General features: G+C 49.6%; 1 protein-coding gene across 5 annotated transcripts in view; it reads left to right on the top strand.

The window, feature by feature from the left end:
• Positions 1-19,987, top strand: part of PXK (PX domain containing serine/threonine kinase like) — a 95,315-nt gene that overhangs the window by 68,400 nt on the left and 6,928 nt on the right. For 3 of the 5 annotated variants that reach the window (XM_069084244.1, XM_069084248.1, XM_069084246.1), the window contains 8 exons: positions 1,028-1,189; positions 1,817-1,934; positions 3,677-3,755; positions 6,963-7,011; positions 8,004-8,081; positions 9,955-10,041; positions 11,159-11,228; positions 12,595-12,657. In XM_069084244.1, coding sequence (XP_068940345.1) covers positions 1,028-1,189; positions 1,817-1,934; positions 3,677-3,755; positions 6,963-7,011; positions 8,004-8,081; positions 9,955-10,041; positions 11,159-11,228; positions 12,595-12,657 — 706 coding nt within the window. The remainder of the gene's footprint in view (positions 1-1,027; positions 1,190-1,816; positions 1,935-3,676; positions 3,756-6,962; positions 7,012-8,003; positions 8,082-9,954; positions 10,042-11,158; positions 11,229-12,594; positions 12,658-19,987) is intronic. The other 2 variants (XM_069084245.1, XM_069084247.1) reach the window with 1 other exon arrangement.

The raw sequence follows: 19,987 nt of genomic DNA, 5'->3' as shown, positions 1-19,987 counted from the left end.
ATGGAGTGACTTTTAAAATCTTTTTTAGTTTTATTGATGCCCCTTATTTTATATCACAGTTCTTTCCATCATAATTCTTTTTCCCCTTGTAACAGTAACAACAACAAAATTTAAGTTGACTTTAAATAAATCCTTATTAACCCCTGACCAATCAGAAGGTGTCCAGAATGGGGGGGGGGGGGGACAGATGATGAGAGGGCCCAGGGAGTATCTGAGGGTCTTCTTCAAATATCTGAAGAATTGTTTCAGGGCAGAGAGATGAGAGCTCAGCCTCTGAAGGCAGGGCTGGAGTAAGGGGGAGGGAGTGTGGAGCCAGGTTTTGGGCTGGTCAGAGTAGCCTGAGCCGCGGGATCGCCGCTTTGGGGGAATGTTGCAGAAGGCATTCTCCATCATGTATGGCTCTGGTATCCAGTGGTGGCAGCCTCCAGTGCTCTGAACCAGACTAAAATGACATTGGGAAATATTTAACAAGACAAATAAAAATACAATAGAATATAGGTGATGTTAATATGTGGTTTTTCTAAGTCAGCATATGATCTGCAGAGATTTTCATGTAGGGTTTGCGGCCCTATTGTGATTTGAGTTTGACACCACTGGCATAGATGGTCTCTGCTCCCTTCCAACATTGGGATTCTGTGGCCTAGAAGGATTTTTTTTTCTTTGCTTTTTGGAGGGGGGGAGGGCAGGACAGTTGTGGTTAAGTGACTTGCCCAAGGTCACACGGCTAGTTTTGTGTTTGTGTTAAGTGTCTGAAGCCAGATTTGAACTCGGGTCCTACTGACTCCAGGGCCAGTGCTCTATTCACTGCACCACCTAGCTGCTGCTAGAAGGATTTTTTAAATGTAAAACATTTGAAGGTTTCATATGTGTGTGCAGGGAGGGGATTCCTTTAGGGGAGGGCAATGGAGGGACAGATTATAAATGCATGAAAAATAATTAGAACAACATAGATAACACCTTTGCAAAGCAAAGCTGCTTCCTATGGGTAAGATGACCTACAATCCTGCTTTTTGTCTTGGTTATTTAGGCATTAAAGTTCCTCCATGAAAAGGGATTTCCCTATGGCCATCTTCATTCTGCCAATGTGATGCTGGAGGGAGATACATGCCAGTTGCTGGATCTCGAGAATTCCTTGTTGGGGCTCCCTTCCTTCTATCGATCCTATTTCTCACAATTTAGAAAAATTAATGTAAGTTGCTGGTGGCAGTGAAAGAGAAAGAGTATTTTTAAAGTAGAAATATGTATTCTTGTCACACGGGTTTGGGTGGGGAACCTTGGACATATTAGGGGAACATGAAATGGTTTGGCAGGGGCATGCTTAGCCCCGGGATCTGAGGCAGTGTGGTGTAGTAGGAAGAACCCTGAGTGGACACAGTCCAGGCCCTGGACTTCCCTTTAGACACTTCCCTTTCCTTGCTGGAGGATTTGGGGCCTAGCTTTCCTCACATGTCAAATGAGGCTCCCAAAAGTCCATGCCAGGGCTGATACCAGCTGGCTCCGAGGGCCTTACTTCTCCCTCTTGCAAGCCTAGGAGAGGTTTCTGGGCCAGTTGAGATGGCAGGCCAGGGCTGCTGGGGAGACAGGAGGGCAGACAGCACCACCCAGAGAAGCACAGAAAGTGTACAGAGTGAGCCTTTTAATCTAACTCTGCTTCCTTGGCATTTGTCACCCGCCTGTTGGGAGTCACGCTATTGGTGTGACTCATTCATTAGACAGAATGGGTGGTGAAACCTGAGCTTGAAAGCCAAGGGAAGCTTGGAGACCGAGCCTTGTTTGTCCAGGCGTGAATGGGGTGCTCCATCTTGTTTCCCTACAGACATTAGAGACCGTGGACGTCCACTGCTTTGGACACTTACTCTATGAAATGACCTATGGTCGGCCCCCGGACTCGGTGCCAGTGGACACGTTCCCTCCTGCCCCCTCTGAGGCTGTGGGTCAGTATGCTCTCGGACTTCTCTTTCCTGCTTCACCCAAGCTTCGGATGCCCACCTCCTTCCTTTTCACAGTCCAAACAGAGAGACCAGATGGGGTCATCCTGCCCCACAACTGAGACACCTTAAACATTTGCAGCCTTTTAGCTGCCTTGCATTTAGGCATCCCCTGAATGTTTTAGGGAAAAGCCAGACTCTTTGCTCACCTGCTAAAAATGCTTGTGCCACAATCTGAAATAGGCCAGAATTTTGGGAGAAAGCTGCTGCAGTCACGGGATCATGCCTGGGCATGGGTGATAGCAGAGTGTGGATGTTGGCCCAAGTCAGAGAGTGTCTCCTGGCACCATCCAAACAAGCAGTGGAGCAGAGGAGAGGCACACGACCTGGCTCCTGCTGCTAGCTCTGCTCCTGCCCTGCCAAACAGTGTTGGGCCAGGCTCTCCCCTTCTCAGGCCCTCAGTTTCCTCCTCTGTGAAGTGGAGATACCAGTCAACTAACCAGCATTTATTAAACAGCTGTGATGTGTCCCACTGAACTAGGCACTGGGGTTGTATAGACAGAAGTGAAACAGACCCTGTACTTGATGAGCAAGAGGAGACATATCCATCCACACATCCATCCATCCATCCATCCATCCATCCATCCATCCACCCATCCACCCATCCATCCATCCATCCATCTGCCCATCCATCCATCCATCTGCCCATCCATCCATCCGCCCATCCGTTCATCCATCCATCCATCCATCCACCCATCCATCCGCCCATCCGTCCATCCATCCATCCATCCATCTGTCTGCCTATCCATCCATCCATCCATCCATCTATCCATCCATCCACCCATCTGCCCATCCATCCATCCATCCATCCATCCATCCATCCTTCTATCTACCTATCATCTGTCTGCATCTATCTTTATTGTCTCTCTGTGTCTGCCACCCTATTAATCTTGTCTTTTTCTCTCTTTCTTTCTATCATCTATCTGTCTGTCTTCCTATCTCTCTCTCTCTCTCTCTCTCTCTCTGCAAAGCTGAAATGAAATGGTTTGGGAGGGGGAGGTGAGAACGGCCTGGGGTGTCAGATAAGGTGGAGTCTGAGCCAAACTTTGAAGGCCCCCAGGGATTCCAAGTGGTGGTGGTGCAGTGCATTCTGGGAATGAGGGTAGATAGGCACACCTGGAGTGCCCAGCTGCCAAAGCTGTTGCCAGGATCACACAAGAAGTGCCTGAGAGCGCTCTGTAAATCCCATTGTAATCTCCATGTCCACCACCTCAGGCTGGAAGAGGCCTTCGGATTCCAGGCTGACCGCTGCTTTCCCCTTGGGCCTTGTTGGGTGGACACTGTCTGACAAGGGAAGGGAAGGTGCCATTTGAGGTGATCGGTCTCCTCTTTGGCATCTTTGTGGAGGCAGCCGGAGCTTTGGAAGTCTTGAGTGGGAGCAGATTTAAGTCTGCTTTTAAAAGAACAAACGTTGTTTATGAATGGTGCCTTGAATTCCCCTCTCCTCTCACTCCTTTAAAACTGATTTCTGGCATTAAGCCGTCGCTCTGTCTCAGCGTGTGGTCTCCAGCACTGTGTGTTACATCACCCAGCGATGATGCTCGGGACTGCCAAAGTTACTCTCCCCAGTCTGCACCATCTGTGTGTGTGCGAGGCGTTTGACACAGTATTGATCAGCCAGCAGACTCGGCAGGCAGCGGGTTTGCCAGTGTGTTCTCTGTAACTCAGCAGTGTCTCTTGGTTTCTAGTGGCCGTACTAGAAGCCCTGCTGTCTCAGGAAGCCTGCAAGAACGGTGTGCCTACTGTGTCCCGCCTCTTACAGATGCCGTAAGTCCAGAGGGCACCTGCAGGGGTGGGGGAGGGGGCGGTACCCTGGTGTAGGCCGAGGGCCCTGAGCCCTGCCCTCGCGGGGCTGGTCAGGACATCCTGAGCGGCGGCACAATGAAAGGCTGGGCAGTGGCTGCCACCTTCTTCCTTTGAGGAGGTATCCATGTAAATGAATTCTCACGACCCCCCATCTGTAACCTCTCAGACCCTTCCTGACCTCCCCCTTCTTTTATCAATGTCTTTTCTTCTCATATCACCTTTACCTCCCAGAATATCTTCTCCCTCTCCTTATCCTGTATAACAAAGAATTTTAAAAAAACCAGGCCAGTCTAACTAACGAGCATGTCCAGCCACAGATTAGAGGTGGCCTGGCCTCTGCAAGAGGGGAGGGCTCTGAGAGCCACCCCGGTTGCTCTGTTTTTGCTGGTGGCTGCCACTTGTAGGCTGTTTTCCTGGTTCTGTCCCCCATGCTTCTCTGAAATGCTTCCTGTGTAATGCCAAAGTGCTTGTTAATTCTGCTCTGAACTAGGTCAGCCCTGCACATGTGTGTGTGTGTGTGTGTGTGTGTGTGTGTGTGCGTGCACGCAGCCCTACTTCTGCCATGCTTGCTGAGGGCTGTCAGCATGATTTCCTATAGAGGGTCAACAAAGATGAGGGTCACACGTCTTGTTTCACAAGAGCTCCTCCATCTCCAGGTCTAAATACTGGTCATGAGCGGCCCTAGTTACCCCAGCCCCAGCCCCTCTCCCTGCCCTGGGCCTCTGGCCAATGGGAGAGTTCCCTTCACCCTCCTGGCCCCCACCCGGCCACCTCCGAGGGAGCCCCTGGGCTCTCTGCTGCTGCCCTGGGGTGTGTGTTTCTACAGGAGACCCTTCCTGTTCAGTCTGTCTGCTCGAGGCCCCATCCACAAAGGGCCGCCTTCCGTCTCCTCTGTCCCTATGTTTTTGTTTTACGTTGTCATCTCCATTGGACTTGGAGCTCCCTGAAGTCAGGGACTGTCTTTGCCCGTCTTTGTATCGCCAGTACTTGGCATGGTGCCCGGCACGTGGCAGGTGCTTCATAAATGTGTCCCAGCTGAGGGGCACATAGTAGGTTCTTCATAAAGTATTGTGGGTGGATTCCCACAGAGAGTTTGCTGGGTCTGCAGTCCCCATGGTGTGGGGCCCACCTCAGGCCTCCTCACAGAAGGTGTCATCGTTAGTGCATACATGGAAGAGAAAGGAAGGTGTGGGTGAAATAGGTTTCTGTGGGCCATCCCAGGAACATAACTGTGCTTATGGCATCGTGTCTATGGGAAAATGGCCTCGGCACCACGCTGGCTGTGAGGAGGGAAGCGGCCTGTCTGGAGACCCATTTCCTCACATTGCCTTGCTCTAAACCCTGTCGTTTTTCTCTCAGGCAGCCAATTTTAAAGACAAAATCCAATCTTTTTTTTCCTTCCACATAATTCTGACCTTCTTTAGGCATAGCTTGTTTTAAGAATCAGTGAAGAGGGGGCAGCTAGGTGGTGCAGTGAATAGAGCACCAGCGCTGGAGTCAGGAGGACCCGAGTTCAAATGTGGCCTCAGACACTTGACACACTTACTAGCCATGTGATTTTGGGCAAGACACTTAACCCCAATTGCCCTCCAAAAAAAAAAAAAGAATCAGTGAAGACACCCACATTTCAGTAAGCTGCGTTGGCCTAGAGTAGCAGTGGGAGGTCTTGAAATTATACCTTCAGCCTCTGGGAAAATCGGACAAATGAAATACTTAGGTGCTCACGCCACGTGCACGCACGTACACAGGCAGTCACACACTTGGCAGGGTAAATGCTGCCTTCTCAAGGACCTGACCTCTGGACATCTCAGAATTTCTCAGGTTATTTCTCTCCTCAACACCCCCAAGCAGGCAGCCACGCTGTGGGGAAGGCATCATGCTTGGGAATCTGCTTTTCTTTTGAAAGAAGGTGTGGGACAGCTAGGTGGCACAGTGAGTAAAGCGCCGGCCCCGGAGTCAGGAGGACCCTTTGGTTCGGGCCTCAGACACTTAACACCCACCCACCCACACACACACAAAACTAGCCATGTAACCATGGGCATGTTACTTAACCCCAAATGCCCTGCCAAAAAAAAAAAATTTATTTGGGCCACCCAAATGGACGCGCAGACAGTGGCTGCACAGACTGCAGGGGTGACGAGGCAGGATGGCTTGGGGCTGCCTGGGCTCTCCCCTCCAGGACGATGCCAGGTGCCCCTCCCCCTGGGGGCATAGAGAAATATTATATATAAAGTCATAAAAATTGGTGTGGGGGTGGGGTATCACCACCTACCCCTGGGGTCCTTTTTTTATTTTAAGAAAATCATTTTTGGGATGGCCGTCCTTGCTGCAGGGTGTGTTCCGACCCAGGCCCCCCATCTCCTCTGCTGCTACCTGGGCAAGGGAAGGGGGGGACACGGCGCCTGTAATTATTAAACATGAATTCAATTTTTTAAAAAAAGGTGTGATTTGTTTGCTAGATACCACCCAGGGCAATTCCCTTTCCACAGCTCTGAAGATCTCCCCCCTCCCCCCCTTCCCTGCCCCTGCGGTCAGTCAGGGAGCCTTTATGGCCCTTCTTTATTCTTCTGACTGGATGATTACATTTGTAGTAAGGCTGCCCCATACTCCATGAGTGTGCAGTCTGACCAGCTCCCTGGGATACAGTCATCCCAAGACATGGTTGTGTAAGACCAGGAGAGGGCCTGGGGCTGGGTGGCGAGGTCCTAAGGGCAGGGTTTATGGAAGGACCAAAATCTTACAAAAGCTTACGCTTTAGTGGAGAGAACATGTGCACGCACATATAAGTGAACACAAAGACCAGAGACATCAGGAGGATCCCAGAGTAACTGTGCTTTAGAAGCCGGTGCTGAGGCTTTCCTGGGGCCGTGGGCTGTGACCTTGCCAGTGCTTCAGTGTTCTCAGGCCACAAATGTGCCATGCAGAGAAGGGGAGGCAGCAAGGCCTGGGGGCAGAGGGCCAGGCTTGGGTCAGGAGCATGTGGATCCAGACTCCAAGTAGCAGAGGGGGGGCTGACCTGTACTCTGGAGGCACTTTGCTCTAAGGGAGTTCCCACTATCAGCTAAATCCCGGTGCAGACTAAGGAGAGAAGATCTAAGAGGTTCCTGTGAGCATTCTCTCCTTGGTTATGAATGAATAACTGACTTTAATCTTCTTTTGTTTCTGCAGGCTGTTCAGCGATGTTTTCTTAACCAGTTCAGAGAAGCCACAGTTTAAGGTAAAGTGGGCCTCAGCAGGGCTTGTTGTAGGCTTGGCACCTGTCTGGGGCCCAAAAAGAGAAGGCGGGAGTCCTGAGTGTGGCTGGGGGGGCTCTGGGGCACCTTTAAGAAAGCCCTTCAAGTTAGGGGAGTCTTCATATTCCAAAGTGCAGAGGCAAAGGATTTTCTCCATTGGATCTAGGCAGAAGATATGTTAATTCTCTTCCTAGGAAATCAGTGTCCTGGGAACCCTCAGACACCCCGTCATTTCTTAGGGCTGTGTTTATCTGCTCCCTGGGTTCTCTCCCTTTCATCCCCCTTGCCCTCACACTCATAGCTGCACAGATCATCAAGTGGGCCTCCCTGTTCCTGACCAAAGTCTACATGTGCCCATTTTCTAGGCTATATACACTGAAGCAAGTTAACCAGGTTCAGAGCCTGTTTCTTGAACTCTTTCTCTGCTTCTGAGCTTGGATTAGAGGACTCTAAGTTCCCCTGAATTGTACTTTGCTTTGTTTGCTCTCCAAGAAGAGCTGTGGGGGAGACATTGAGCAGTGGCTTGTAGGAGCCCTGGGCAGAAAACTGTTGTGATGGGCATTCTTTGTAAGTGAATAAGAATGTGATTTATTGACCATGGCTCAGTGGAGAGAGCTGTGGGATTAGGCTCAGGACCCGAGTTCAGTTCCTCCCTGAGCCACTTCCTCTACTGTAAGATGAGGCTAGACCAGACGGCTTCTCATGGCCCTTACAGCACAACAGCTCTGAGCCTGTCAGTGGCTTCGCTTTACCTGCTCTCTGTGAAAGGGTTGGGCAGCTGAGCGCGCTGTTGGTGCCAGGGCTGGCCGGGCTGGATCTGGTGCTGGCAGCTTCTTCCTTATCACCTTTCAGTGATTATTGTTCAGTGATATTCCTAGCCAACAAAACTCCTAGAAGGAAAGATGGGCATGGGGACATGGGCTGAGTTCTTATTTCACCAGTTGTTGATCAAGGCCTCCTCTCCTTTTCTGTCCAGATCCCCACAAAGTTAAAAGAGGCATTGAAAATTGCCAAAGAATGCATAGAGAAAAGGCTGATTGAAGAGCAAAAACTGGTAAGCTGCTCATGGTTGTACATGGTTTTCATTGTGCCCCCAACCCTCTTCTTCCCCTTTTTAGGAAAGATGTAGCCAATGAGGAATGGCCAGGCCAGAGGGGCAGCTATCGGTGCCTGTTCATGGCTGGAAGGCATGCCTTCAGGACAGGGGGAGGGGGACGGATGGGTGGGGGGATGAGGTGGGGGGAAGGGGGACGGATGGGTGGGGGGATAAGGTGGGGGGTGAATGAATGGCTAGGTAGATGGATGGATTACTAGGCAGGTAGATAGATGAGGTGGGGGGGTGAGTGAATGGCTAGGTAGATGGATGGATGACTAGGCAGGTAGGTGGATGGTGGCTGGATGGAAACAGTGGGTGGGTGGATAGGTGGGTGGGTGGGTGAATTGAGTGGAATGAGTGGAACATTTATTAAATGCTTCCTCTAACCTAGTCACCTCACTGGGGACATAAAAACAAGTAAATAAGACAGCATAAAATAAAATATGTAGCATTTTAGAGAATACCAATTGTATTGAAAAGCATCTGTGGACATATTTTTCCCATCTAATCCTCTGACTCCTTTGGGGGTCTATGGCCTCCCTGGTTAAGAGCCCCTAATCTAATTGTCCAGCAGGCAGGTAACAGTATGGAGTTAGACCCCTGGGGAGAAGTTGAAGCCAGAGAAGTTTGGGAGTCATCTCCACTGGCATGAAAGTTGTAGGCATTTCAGCAGCTGAAGTTGCCAGAGGGTGAGAGGAGCCAGAAGAGCTGGGCACACTCTCTGTGCCTCCTGGGGAGGACCTGCCCCTGGCACATAAGGAGAACTGGATGGCAAGGGCTTTGGGGGGCCAGCACATGGGGCAGCCTTAGCTCACCTGGTTTGTCCATTTTACCCAAGTGACCCCAAGGGAAAACCTTTTGGTATATAAAGCCCTTCCCAGCCGGCCCCAGCCTGTCTTAACAGACTGACCTCACCTGTTTCCCCATGTGCACTGAATTCCAGCCCATCCAGCCGACACCTGTTCCCCAAGCATAGCCTTCCCTGCCCTCCTGTGTCAGGGTACTCTCACAGGCCGTCCCCGTGTCCCCACTGCCCAGTGCTAGGGCCCCCTCCTATACATGTGCCCTTTCCTGAACCCCTCAGGGTTAGGGTTAGTGCTTAACACACACACACACACATACGCGCATGCACACGCAATCACTTTGTATACATTCTGGACTTCTGTTGGCACCTCTCCCTTCCCCTCCATAGAGTGAAAGTTTGAGGCAGGGGCTGTTTTTATTTTTGTCTGAATCCTGAATAGAGAGCTGGCCTTGGTGCTGGGAGGCCCTGGGTTCAGGCCTCAACCCTGAGCCTCTCATTGCACTAGGCCAAAGGTGTCAAATGTGGCCCACAGCACTCCTGAGTGAGGTCTGAACCAGTTTACAGTCTAGCTCATCTTTGATTTTAATGTGTTGATGTATTCATAAAAAAAGAAATCCATGAACAAGTGGTTTTCTAAGGCCACATGCGGCCAGCAGGGAGCCTTATATACGTGTAGCGTCCCCCGTTTTTCTCTGGGTTTGACCTCACTGTTCTCCACAACTCTCTTAAGGCTGTAAGCTGCAGAGAGGAAGCTGGCCTGCATCCGTAGGTGATGGCTCCCGATACCAGGGGCTCCCAATACCAGGGAAACCCCTGACCTAGTCCTGGCCTCCTCCCCCAGCCCCAGCACAGTCCCTGGCTCACAGCTGGAGCTTAATAAATGTTCCCAGCCTGAGATGCCCTGCAGGTCACAAGGTGTCTCTCATTGGGAAGGGGCAGCCATCTATGGGACAAAACCGAAGCCTGGCAGATGAATCCCTTCTGTGTGGGAGAAGCCTGATGTCTGTGGTGGTTGTTTTTTTAAAGATTCACCAGCATCGCAGATTGACACGAGCCAAGTCCCACCACGGCTCCGAGGAAGAGAGGAGGAAACGAAAGATCTTAGCCCGGAAGGTGAGAAGGGTGTGGGTGGTGTGGCCGACCAGTCTGGACAGTGTGGACAAGGGAAGGGTCTCCTTGGGGGATGGCAGCTTTCCCCGCAAGTCTGCACCAAAGGTTCTGGCCCCTGATGCTCAGGGGACCTCAGAAGCCCTGGTTGGCAGCCTTTATTTTTAACAAACTGCATGAAATCTACAGGGAAACAGGCTGGCTGACCCTGAGTCCATTGCTCTGGCTTTCACCCTTTAGATTGTGTGTGTGGGTGTTTTAGGATGACAGGATGTTCAGGATGACAGCAGACCCTTCTCACCTGATGAGAATCTTATCCTTACCTTCCTGTAGAACAGCAGAGCTCTGTGGGATAGTGGAATAGGAAGGAAGAGTGGTGGATTTGGAACGAGAGGACCCAGGTTCAAATTCTGCCCCTGCTCCTCAAGATGTTAGAGATGTCACTAAGTCTGCTGACTGCTCCCTGAAAAGAAGGGGTTGGATGCGATCACAGATTCTTAACGTGTGTGTGTGTGTGTGTGTGTGTGTGTGAGAGAGAGAGAGAGAGAGAGAGACAGAGAGAGACAGAGAGAGACAGAGAGAGAGAGAAACCCACTGGGCAATCTGGCAAAGCCTGCAGACTCCACCTCTGAGTCAGTTTTAAGTACACAGAATAAAATACACACAATTACAAAGAAAACCAATTGTGTTGAAATACACACGTTATGTGTGTTATCAAAACATACACAGATAACCGTGTGTAAACACACACACACACACACACATCTGCACAGAGCTCATGTTAGGAACCCCTGAACTAGGCGATCTCTAATGCCATAAGGACCACATCCCTCAATCGATGCCAAAAATACGAGAATTTTACTTTGAAATAACGTTGCCCCATCATTTATTTTCTTTGCTTCTGGTTTTAGAGAGTGTCAGTTGATAAACCTGTAGCTTGATCTTTGAAGACATCCTTAAATTTGGGGCCTTCTAGTGCTAAGACTCCCCAGTCCAGAAGCCTGCTGGATTCCAGTCTTCTGAGACGTGAAAGGAAGGCCACAGAGAACCTTGTGGTTTAAGTCTGCCCATTGCTTCAGCCTGTTGACTCATCCCTTTCCTTCTGCTATTTTTTTTTTTAAAGAAATCAAAGCGCTCGGCGTTTGAAAGCAGTGAAGATCAGACGGCCAAGTACAGTAACTCCAATAATTCAGGTAACTTGTTCAGAGGCCCGTCAGCCATGGAGGGAAGGAGGGAACTCCCCAGCCAGCCAACACCTTTCTGGTTCTCTCATGTCTGAAGATGGAGGTGTACGAGAATGACTAATTTTAAGACACAAAATAGATCTGAAGTCAGGTGAGCCTTTTCTTACACAGTTGAGAAGTTCCACAGCATCTAAACCGATGTGAAGAGTTGGTCAGCAAAAAATAGGACTTTGCCAAGAGGGTCTGTAGTCAAGTGTAAGGATATCATGGCTGGGATTGACATGTGGAGTCAGGGAAGAAAGGGGACTTGTTGGCCCATGTCCTCCTCAGATGCAGTAGAGGGAGAACATATAAAGTACAGAAAATGGGAATCTTATCAGTGTGAACAAGGAGAATCACTGCATGTCTTGAAAGAGCAGTGAAATTATGAAAAGGTGGGCAGCTGAAAGATAGGCACTCAGATGGGGGATCTTCAGGCTGGAGAGTCGTCCCCTGAGTGACTGGGGATTTACTGGACTGCCAAGTGCTAGAAAAAAGCACCTCCCTGCAAACAACAAAACGGAGATCCGGCTTGCACAGTCTGTGTCACCCCAGAGTTCTGGGGAAGAACACTTTTTATTTTTATGCATATGCATTCTGGGCAGGTGCCATGATTGCACTTCCCATCTGTGGTACAGGAAGAAATAGCATCCTCTGTTGCGCAGGCTACTGAAACTTGCCCAAAATTGGATGGATGGACAGATAGACAGATGGGTGGACAGACAGATAGATGGGTGGACATATGGATGGATGGGTGGACATATGGATGCATGGATGGATGGATGGATGGATGGATGGATGGATGGATGGATGGATGGATGGATGGATGGGTAGACAGACAGATGGATGACCAATTGACTGACTGAATGAATGAAAGAAAATCACTTATTAAGTGTTCCCTATGTACTAACCACCATACTAAGTGTTGAGCATACAAACACAAAAGCAAGGGCAAGTCCTCGCCCTTAAGGAGCTTATGTTCTAATGGGGGAAACAACAGAAATCGAGAGGTGGTGACCAAGGAGGAGCCCTTGGGATGCTGCAGAACATTATAGGGATGGTTGAGTGGGGCTCCAGGGAAGCAAGCTGACACACACATGCAGGAGTAATGGCAGAATTGGTTCGATCGTGGAAATGGATTTTAAAACAGGCCAGACCGGAAGGAGCTATGAAGGACAGGGAGAAGCAGAGTCCAGTGATGAGTGGGTTCTCTCTGAATTTCCTGAATTCTGTCACCATGGAGCAGAGAGAGCATATGAGCCTTGTCCATATTCTTGGCTGATGCTGAATCTTCCACACTCTTCTTTAGTTAATGTGAGCCTTTTTTTTGTCTCAGCAGGATCTGGGGCAAGTTCTCCACTGACATCCCCGTCATCTCCCACCCCACCCTCCACAGCAGGTGAGTGAGTTTTCCATTCACAACCAACAGGCCGGCAGCTCGGCTGAAAATTGCATTATTCCGTGAGCTCAGCCATCCTCAGGAGAAGGAAGTATCTGAATGTACGTGTGCTTCTCCTGGGAAGGATTTCCCTGTATATATGGTTCAGGTTTGCAATGACCAGTTCGTCTCTCGTTTCATATTTCAATATGTAATATGAGCCTGGCCAGCCCAATTCTTTGTCTGCTGTAGATAATGGAGATGTGTCCACGAATGTTCCCAGGACATTTGGTGGTCGTCAGCTCATTGTCTTGATGATGAGTCCCCTTTATAGATTTTGGGGTATCCTGTGTCTACACGTGATCTCTGTCTCATCATAGTTACCCAAGGACTTGATCCTCTGAGTGCCACCTTTAAATACTCTCCACTATTTTTTATTCCTACATGTAAAGTTTACTACCAATAGTTTAAGCACGTAAGCACTCCCAGCTGGCCCAGGGCTCATTGCTAGCACTTGGTTTGGGAAATTTTCCATTTGGAATAAATTTTCCAACTCTGCTTCTGGCCCCCAGATTTATAGTAACAAAGGCTACATCTGATCGAGTGGTTTTTCCATTCTCAGCCAATGTGGTTTAGACACAGGCTCCCCCTAATCGAGGGTTTCATTAGGTCAGCTCTTCAGTTTCTAATTTCTCAAGGAATAAGCACATTTCTGTGCTTGGTTTTGCTGAGAATGCTAGCCAGTGTCTTCTGATTCGTTCCCATGAACAGAACCAGCTGGGCAGTCACGTCAGCTAACAAACATTTGGTAAGCACCTATTATGGGCCAGGCACTGGAGTCACGAATGCAGAAACAGTGCCAGTCCTTGCCCTCAGGGAGCTTGTAGTCTCCTGGGACGAGAGCACCCACAGACGGCGGCTGCCAATGGTGATCTGAGCTTTCTCCTTGAAGGAGGTTTTGGAGTTTGTGGCCCCGAGTCCAGTCCAAGAGGTGGAGGGTAGAGCACCAAGGCCATCCGAATGGTACACAAGTCAAGGAGTCCCCTGTGAGAATAGATAATTATCTTCTAAAGGATCTTAAGCCATCTCCCACTGTCCCCCACCCTGTCTGAATGAGACCATATTGATTATACCAAGAATTTTGTGTGGAAAATACAAGGGGCATTTAGTTTTTAGAAATTGAATGCTATTGAGCACGCAGTTATCTTTAAAACATTATGGCGGGGCGGCTAGGTGGCGCAGTGAGTAAAGTGCCAGCCCTGGAGTCAGGAGGACCCAAGTTTGGTTCTGGCCTCAGACACTTAACACCCACACAAAAAACTAGCTGTGTAACCTTGGGCAAGTTACTTAACCCCAATTGCCCTCCCAAAGGCAAAAAAACCCCAACACATTATGGGGCAGCTAGGTGACGCAGTAAATAGAGCACCAGCCCTGGAGTTAGGAGGACCTGAGTTCAAATTCGGACTCAGACACTTGACACTTAACTAGCTGTGTGACTTTGGGCAAGTCACTTAACCCTAATTGCTTTATCTTCCCCCCTCCAAAAACAAACAAAAAAACATTATGGTATTTGTAGCACCCCAAATCACACCAACAAGTTGGATTTCTTGAGGGCCAGCTACCCCAGGTTTAGGATCTGGGTTTGCCCTCCTAAAACACGTCTCCCAAGCCCTCACCAGTGAGCTCAGTAGACACAATGAGCTCATAGCCAAGCCTTTAGTGCAGCAAAAGCAGGGATAGCCTTATAAGAAGAGTAAGAAAGCACCCACCTGGGGTCACAACTGCATGTGCCGTGTGACATCCCCGGAGTATGGAGGATGCTTGTAGAAGCGGCACACCAGGGAGCGTGGCCCTCAGTGGCTTTCCCCTGCTTGTAGGACCCTCTTGCTGTTCCCCTGGGCCCTCCAGGCTAGCTACTCTGCAGCTCAGTTCTTGATGGCCAGGGTAGAGCTGGTAGTGACTGACCAGGGCTGCTCCTTGCTAGGCAGATAGATGCCATGGCTAATGGGGGGGGGGGTTAAATTTCCTCCTTTCCCCCCCTCCTTTGCCCCCAAGAAGCAAGGAACACTCCCTGTGGAGGCCTGGCTTCTCCCATAGCCACCACAGCAGTCCTGCACTCACAGAGCTCGTGTTCCCCAGGGCCCCCAGACAGGCTCCTTTCACAAAGGGCAGGGCTCCCAGACCATCCTGTTACCAGAGCCCGCTCATTCTATCAGGTCGAAGTGGAGAACTTTTCCAACCTCCACAAAGGGGTAATAAAGCGTAAACATTTTTTTACCCTTGAGTTTAAGAATTAAAATACCTCCTTGTCCCACACTTTCATGGATTTGGCTGGGTGGGGCGGGGGTAGGGGGGAGTCTTGTTCCACTAATTTTTTAATCCCACCTCAGTGTGTTGAGGGATCTCACTCATGTGGCTGGCTCCTTGGGCCACATGCCCCTTCCCCCCTCAGGGGGGTTCCCATCCTCCTGTCCCCACCTGGACGAGGCTCCAAAGGCTCCCTCTGGGGCTTTTCCTTGTGCTTGAGGCCCTCTCCAGTTCTCTCTCCAGCCTTATCTCTTCTGCTCCTTACCAGATACTCTGCCCTAGTGATAGGCATGTAGATTTGGAGCCAGAAGGCAGCCTGGAAGCCAAGAGACTACCCTTCTTATTTTACCGAGAAGGGAGGGGAGACTGAGAGAGGTGTGCCTAGGGGACTTGCCATCCAGCCTTCCTTCCCCTTTCCCTGCCTCCACTTCACTGCCTTGGTCCCTCTGCTCCTACTCTTCCGTAGGCCTTGAATGACCTCTCTACCTACTGCCCTGTTCCTCACAAATGCCACCTGCTTTGGGAAGTTGTCCAGAATGGCCTTCCTACAAGCACTCCAGCCTTTGCTGGTAACACTGGTCCAGTGGGCACCTGGCATTCTGTTCTCAAGAACGGAGCCCTTCAGTCCCTCAATTGCAGATCTCAGCTTGGGTCCTTCAGTCCTCCAAAGTGATGAGAAGTGATTCGAGTGATGGGACCTTTCAGTTCTCTGCCTCCCTACCCTACAGTCAGTCACCGAGCTTTTATTGGGTGTCTGTGTCAGGTACCATGCTGAGCCCTAAGAGTGAGAATTGAGGAAGGGGAGGCAGGAAGCAGCCAGAAGCTTAGCTGTGAAAGGGCAGGGGGAGGGAAAGAACAATGGCCCGAGGGGACAGTCCAGTGAAGTGAGGCATCTCCAAATAAAATATCTTCATGGAGGCCGGATAGGCTTTTCATCTACTAGTCAAGAGGCATTTCTTAATTCCGGGTGGGCTCAGGATTTGAGAGGTGCAGTTAGCCAGTGCACTGGTATGTGGGCACTCCATTAAATAAAAAAAGGAAAAACCTCGATTTAATCTCATGTAAGACCCTGGCAGAGCTTCTTAATCTGGGGTCTGTGAACTTGCTTTTTAAATATTTGCAGCGCTATCGTTCGTTATTGTTAGTTTCCTTCATAATCCTATGGGTTTTATTTTATGCATTTTAAAAACTTCATTCTCTGGAAGGGTCTAGAGGCTTCCCTGGCTTGCCCAAGAGTCTCAGTTATGAAGGGCTTTGATTGCCAAGTAGAGGTGATCCTGGAGGCGACAGTGAGCCCTTGAAGATTATTGAGTAGGGGGTGACACAGTTGGACCTGCTTTAGGAAGATCCCTTTGGTGGCAGAATGGAGGGTGGATCAGAGTGGGGAATGACTCAAGACAGGCAGATCCCCCAACAGGCTACAATGAGGGTCTGCAACAGGGCAGTGTCAGAGGGAGAAGAGGGGGGTGTAAGGGAGATGCTGCAGCAGGCCTTGACAGCAAATTGAGTGAGCTGAGGGACTGTCCAGGAGTTTGGAAAGGAGAAGGGTTTGGGGGAAAAGATCCTGAGTTCAGTGTTGAACATCTGGGCTGAGATGCCTGACAGGCAGACAAAGATACGAGCCTGGAGAGCAGCAGAGAGCTTAGTGCTGGGTGAGCAGGTTGGAGACTCAGCCCTCATCATTGCTGTTCGGTCCTTTTCAGTCATGTCTGGCTCTCCGTGACCCGATTTGGGGTTTTCTTCGCAGATACTGGAGTGGTTTGCCATTTCCTTCTCCGGCTCATTTTACAGATGAGGAAATTGAGGCAAATAGGGTGCGGTTACTGGCCCGGGGTTACCCAGTTAGTTAGTGTCAGAGGCCAGATTTGAACTCAGGAGGATGAGTCTTCCTGACTGCAGGCCTGGTGCCCTATACCCACTGTGCCACCTACCTGACCTCTTGAACAATACAGGTGGTAACTCAATCTGTAGGAGCTGATGAGCTCCAAGTGAAGTGATTTAGGAAGAAGGGAAGAGGGCCCAGGGCAGGGCCTTTGGGGATCCCCACCATTAGGAAGAGTGGCCTGGGTGAAGAGCCAGCAGAGGAAACAGAGGAGCGCCCAGAGAGGCAGGAGAGAGTGATGGGCAGGATCAAAGGCTGTCCAGAGGAAGGATGTGGATTGAGGAAAGGCCATTAGATTTGCCACCTGGGAAATCCTTGGTAACTTTGGGAATGGGGTGTGGGTGGGATGATGAGATCAGAAGCAGGATGGACTGGAGAGTGAGAGGGAAGGAGGTGGTAGCCCCAGTTGTAGGCGGCTTCGAAGAGTTACGCCTGGAAAGGGAAGAGAGGGAGGGGATGGAAAGAAGTGAGGGGTTTTTGAGAATGGGGGAGACACGGGGGAGTTTATGAGCAGAGGGAAGCAGCCGGGAGAGAGAGCATGGGAATGATAGCTGGGCATTCTGCTGGATGAGGCAGGAGGAGAGGGGCTCACCAAGGTTTGAGGAAGGGTGAAGAGGGAGTTCCTTAGGGATGTTCCTTCCTTCTCCTGCAGCCAAGGCTAGCAGTCCCCCCGCCCTTGTTCTTCTGGTCCCTGTGATTTGGGATTGTTGACGGCCTGAGAAAAACCTCCTTTTTCCAGCTCCTTCCTATACCGCTCAGCCTGAGCCTCCCTAAGCCGCCAAATGCCAGAATCTTCATCAAGAGGCTCCCAGGGGCCATCCCATCTTTGTTGGAAGACCTCTGATAAGAGGAGTTGCACCACCTGCCTGTTCTGACCTGCTGATGGCCACCTGTGTGCCCCCGGGCCTTGTGTGGCCGCACACCTGTGTGCTCCTTGACACTCAGTGTCCTCCTCCGTAAAATGGGGGGATTGATTGGACCAGTCCTTAGTGATGACATCTGTAATCCTCCTTTGAGGCTGAAGGGAGTCCAGAGGCCCCTGGAGCCCTTGTCATCAGGCTTCAATCTGTTCCTCTCACACTCTGGACCCTATGCTCCTAACTCTCCCCTCTGGCCCTGAGCAGAGCAAACCCGACCCTTCTCCACCTGCTGGCCCTTCAGATAATCAAGGACATCCCCCTGCCCTCTGAAGCCGCCTTTTCTCCAGTTCCTAGTGACAGTTTTTGTGTGTCAATGGCATGGCATTGGAGGAGGATTTTAGGGAGAATATTTATATTAAATTGAGAATATCAAAATTAATTTAAGAGATTGACCTACAATATAACTTGCAAGTTTGTTTTTAAAGCAGAACCGTCATTTAAATCATTAGTAAAGTTGAATTTGCGCACACACACACACAAAATGGAAATCACATTATTGTGAGAAAATGATAAGTAACAGATAAAAATATGAATATGCCCCAAAATGGTTTCAGGCCCCAGGATGATACCGCTAAAAATAATAGTATGAATTAAGGATTTAAGACCATGGGGAAACCAGGAAGCTATCAAACAATCATGCTAAAGAAGGAATGTGAAATCACGATAATGGAACGTTTAAAAGATAACAATAAGACTAAAACAATTTCCCCAAATCCAGAAGTAGTTGTCAGGGACAAATTTCGTGCCTGGAAGGAATTTACTTTTATGCCAGATAACCGAGCCCAAAGGGGTTTGCATCTGTGAACATTCATGAAGTAATAAACAAGGGCTAGCATCTTTTTTCTTTAAAATGAAAGGCAGATTTCCTATTCAAGGGAAAGATGCTTTATTTTTCCTCCTCTGCACAGCAGCATAATTGGTCTTAGACGAGCAGGGAGTTGACCAGGTCACTTCTTTGCTCAAGAAACTCCATTGACTCCTTCTTGCCCCAGGATAAAATTCATAGTGTCCTTTGGACCTCTCAGTGCCTGTGGCTTGTGACTCCAGCCAGTCTCTCCAACTGTGGTTATTGTTGTCTTTCATGCACTCCATATTCTGGCCAAAATGGCTGTTTCTAGTCTCTGACATTCCAGTCCCTTTTGCCTTTGCATTGGTTGTGCCCTAGGCTTGAAATGCTCTCACCTTCTTACTTCCACCTTGTAGAATTTCTGACTTCCTTCCAATCTCAACTCAAGGGCCCCTTCCTAGTTAATAGCCTGCATTTATATAGTGCGTAACGTTGCAATGCTTTTTTTTTTTTTTTAAGCAACTGGGGTTAAGTAACTTGCTCAAGGTTACACGGCCAGGTGTTTCTGGGTGGGTGCTAAGTGTCTGAGCCCGGGATTCGATCTCCAAGTCTTCTCAACACTGGAGCCGGTGCTCTTTCTTGCTGTGCTACCTGGCCGCCCCTGCAATGCTTTTTCCATAGGTTTCCTCATTTGATCCCTGTGAGGGAGGTACTCTTATTATCCCCATTTTACAAGGGGGGAAACTGAGGCAGACAAGTTAAATGACTTGCCATAGGTCATACTGTTAATGTTTAAGGTTGGGGTGCACGAGACCCCAAAATACCAACATGTCCAGTCCTGCCAAATGAATTTGGCTCAAGTCTTCTCTCAGCCAAAGAAAGTAAAGTTTATTAGAGATTCACCATAATGGGTAGACTCTTAAGGAGCCAAGGTATCAATGACACTTGTATTGGACAAGCAGGCCAGAATCATCTGACAGAGTGAGTCTGCCCTAGATAATTCTCAGCCCCCTCATGGAGGCAAGATGGAGTTTATATACAAAAAGGTTGTGGGAGGTGTTTTAGGGTGGTCTAGAGGAGGAGTTTGGGGAGGGTCTTCAGGAGGAGTCAAATGAGGTCAGACTCCAGTAGTGAGATTAAGTGTGGGAAATAGTTGGAGGCTCCCTGGAGATGATAGAGAATGGAGGAGCAGGCTAGTTTAAGGGTAACAGATTTGGGCATAGATATTTTGGAAGGATCAAGGGGGTGGGGGTAACTCGACAAAGGAGGGCTAGGCTAGTAACTGAGATCTGGGCCTAGCTATAATGAAAGGCTTATGGCCTCAGGCAAATGCTTCATCAAATGGGGAGATTCAAGGAGAGCTCAAGGGGGTTCCCAGAGCCTCAGGTGAGATGCATTGATTTCTCTGTGATTTTCCAAAATACTAAAGGGATCCATGGAATGTTTACAAACCAA

Source organism: Petaurus breviceps, unplaced genomic scaffold, assembly GCF_028583685.1.
Source record: "Petaurus breviceps papuanus isolate PSGF00001 unplaced genomic scaffold, PetGlider_PUasm1.0 174, whole genome shotgun sequence".
In the NCBI taxonomy this organism is placed as follows: Eukaryota; Metazoa; Chordata; class Mammalia; order Diprotodontia; family Petauridae; genus Petaurus; species Petaurus breviceps.
This window is presented reverse-complemented; position numbering and strand designations above follow the sequence as displayed.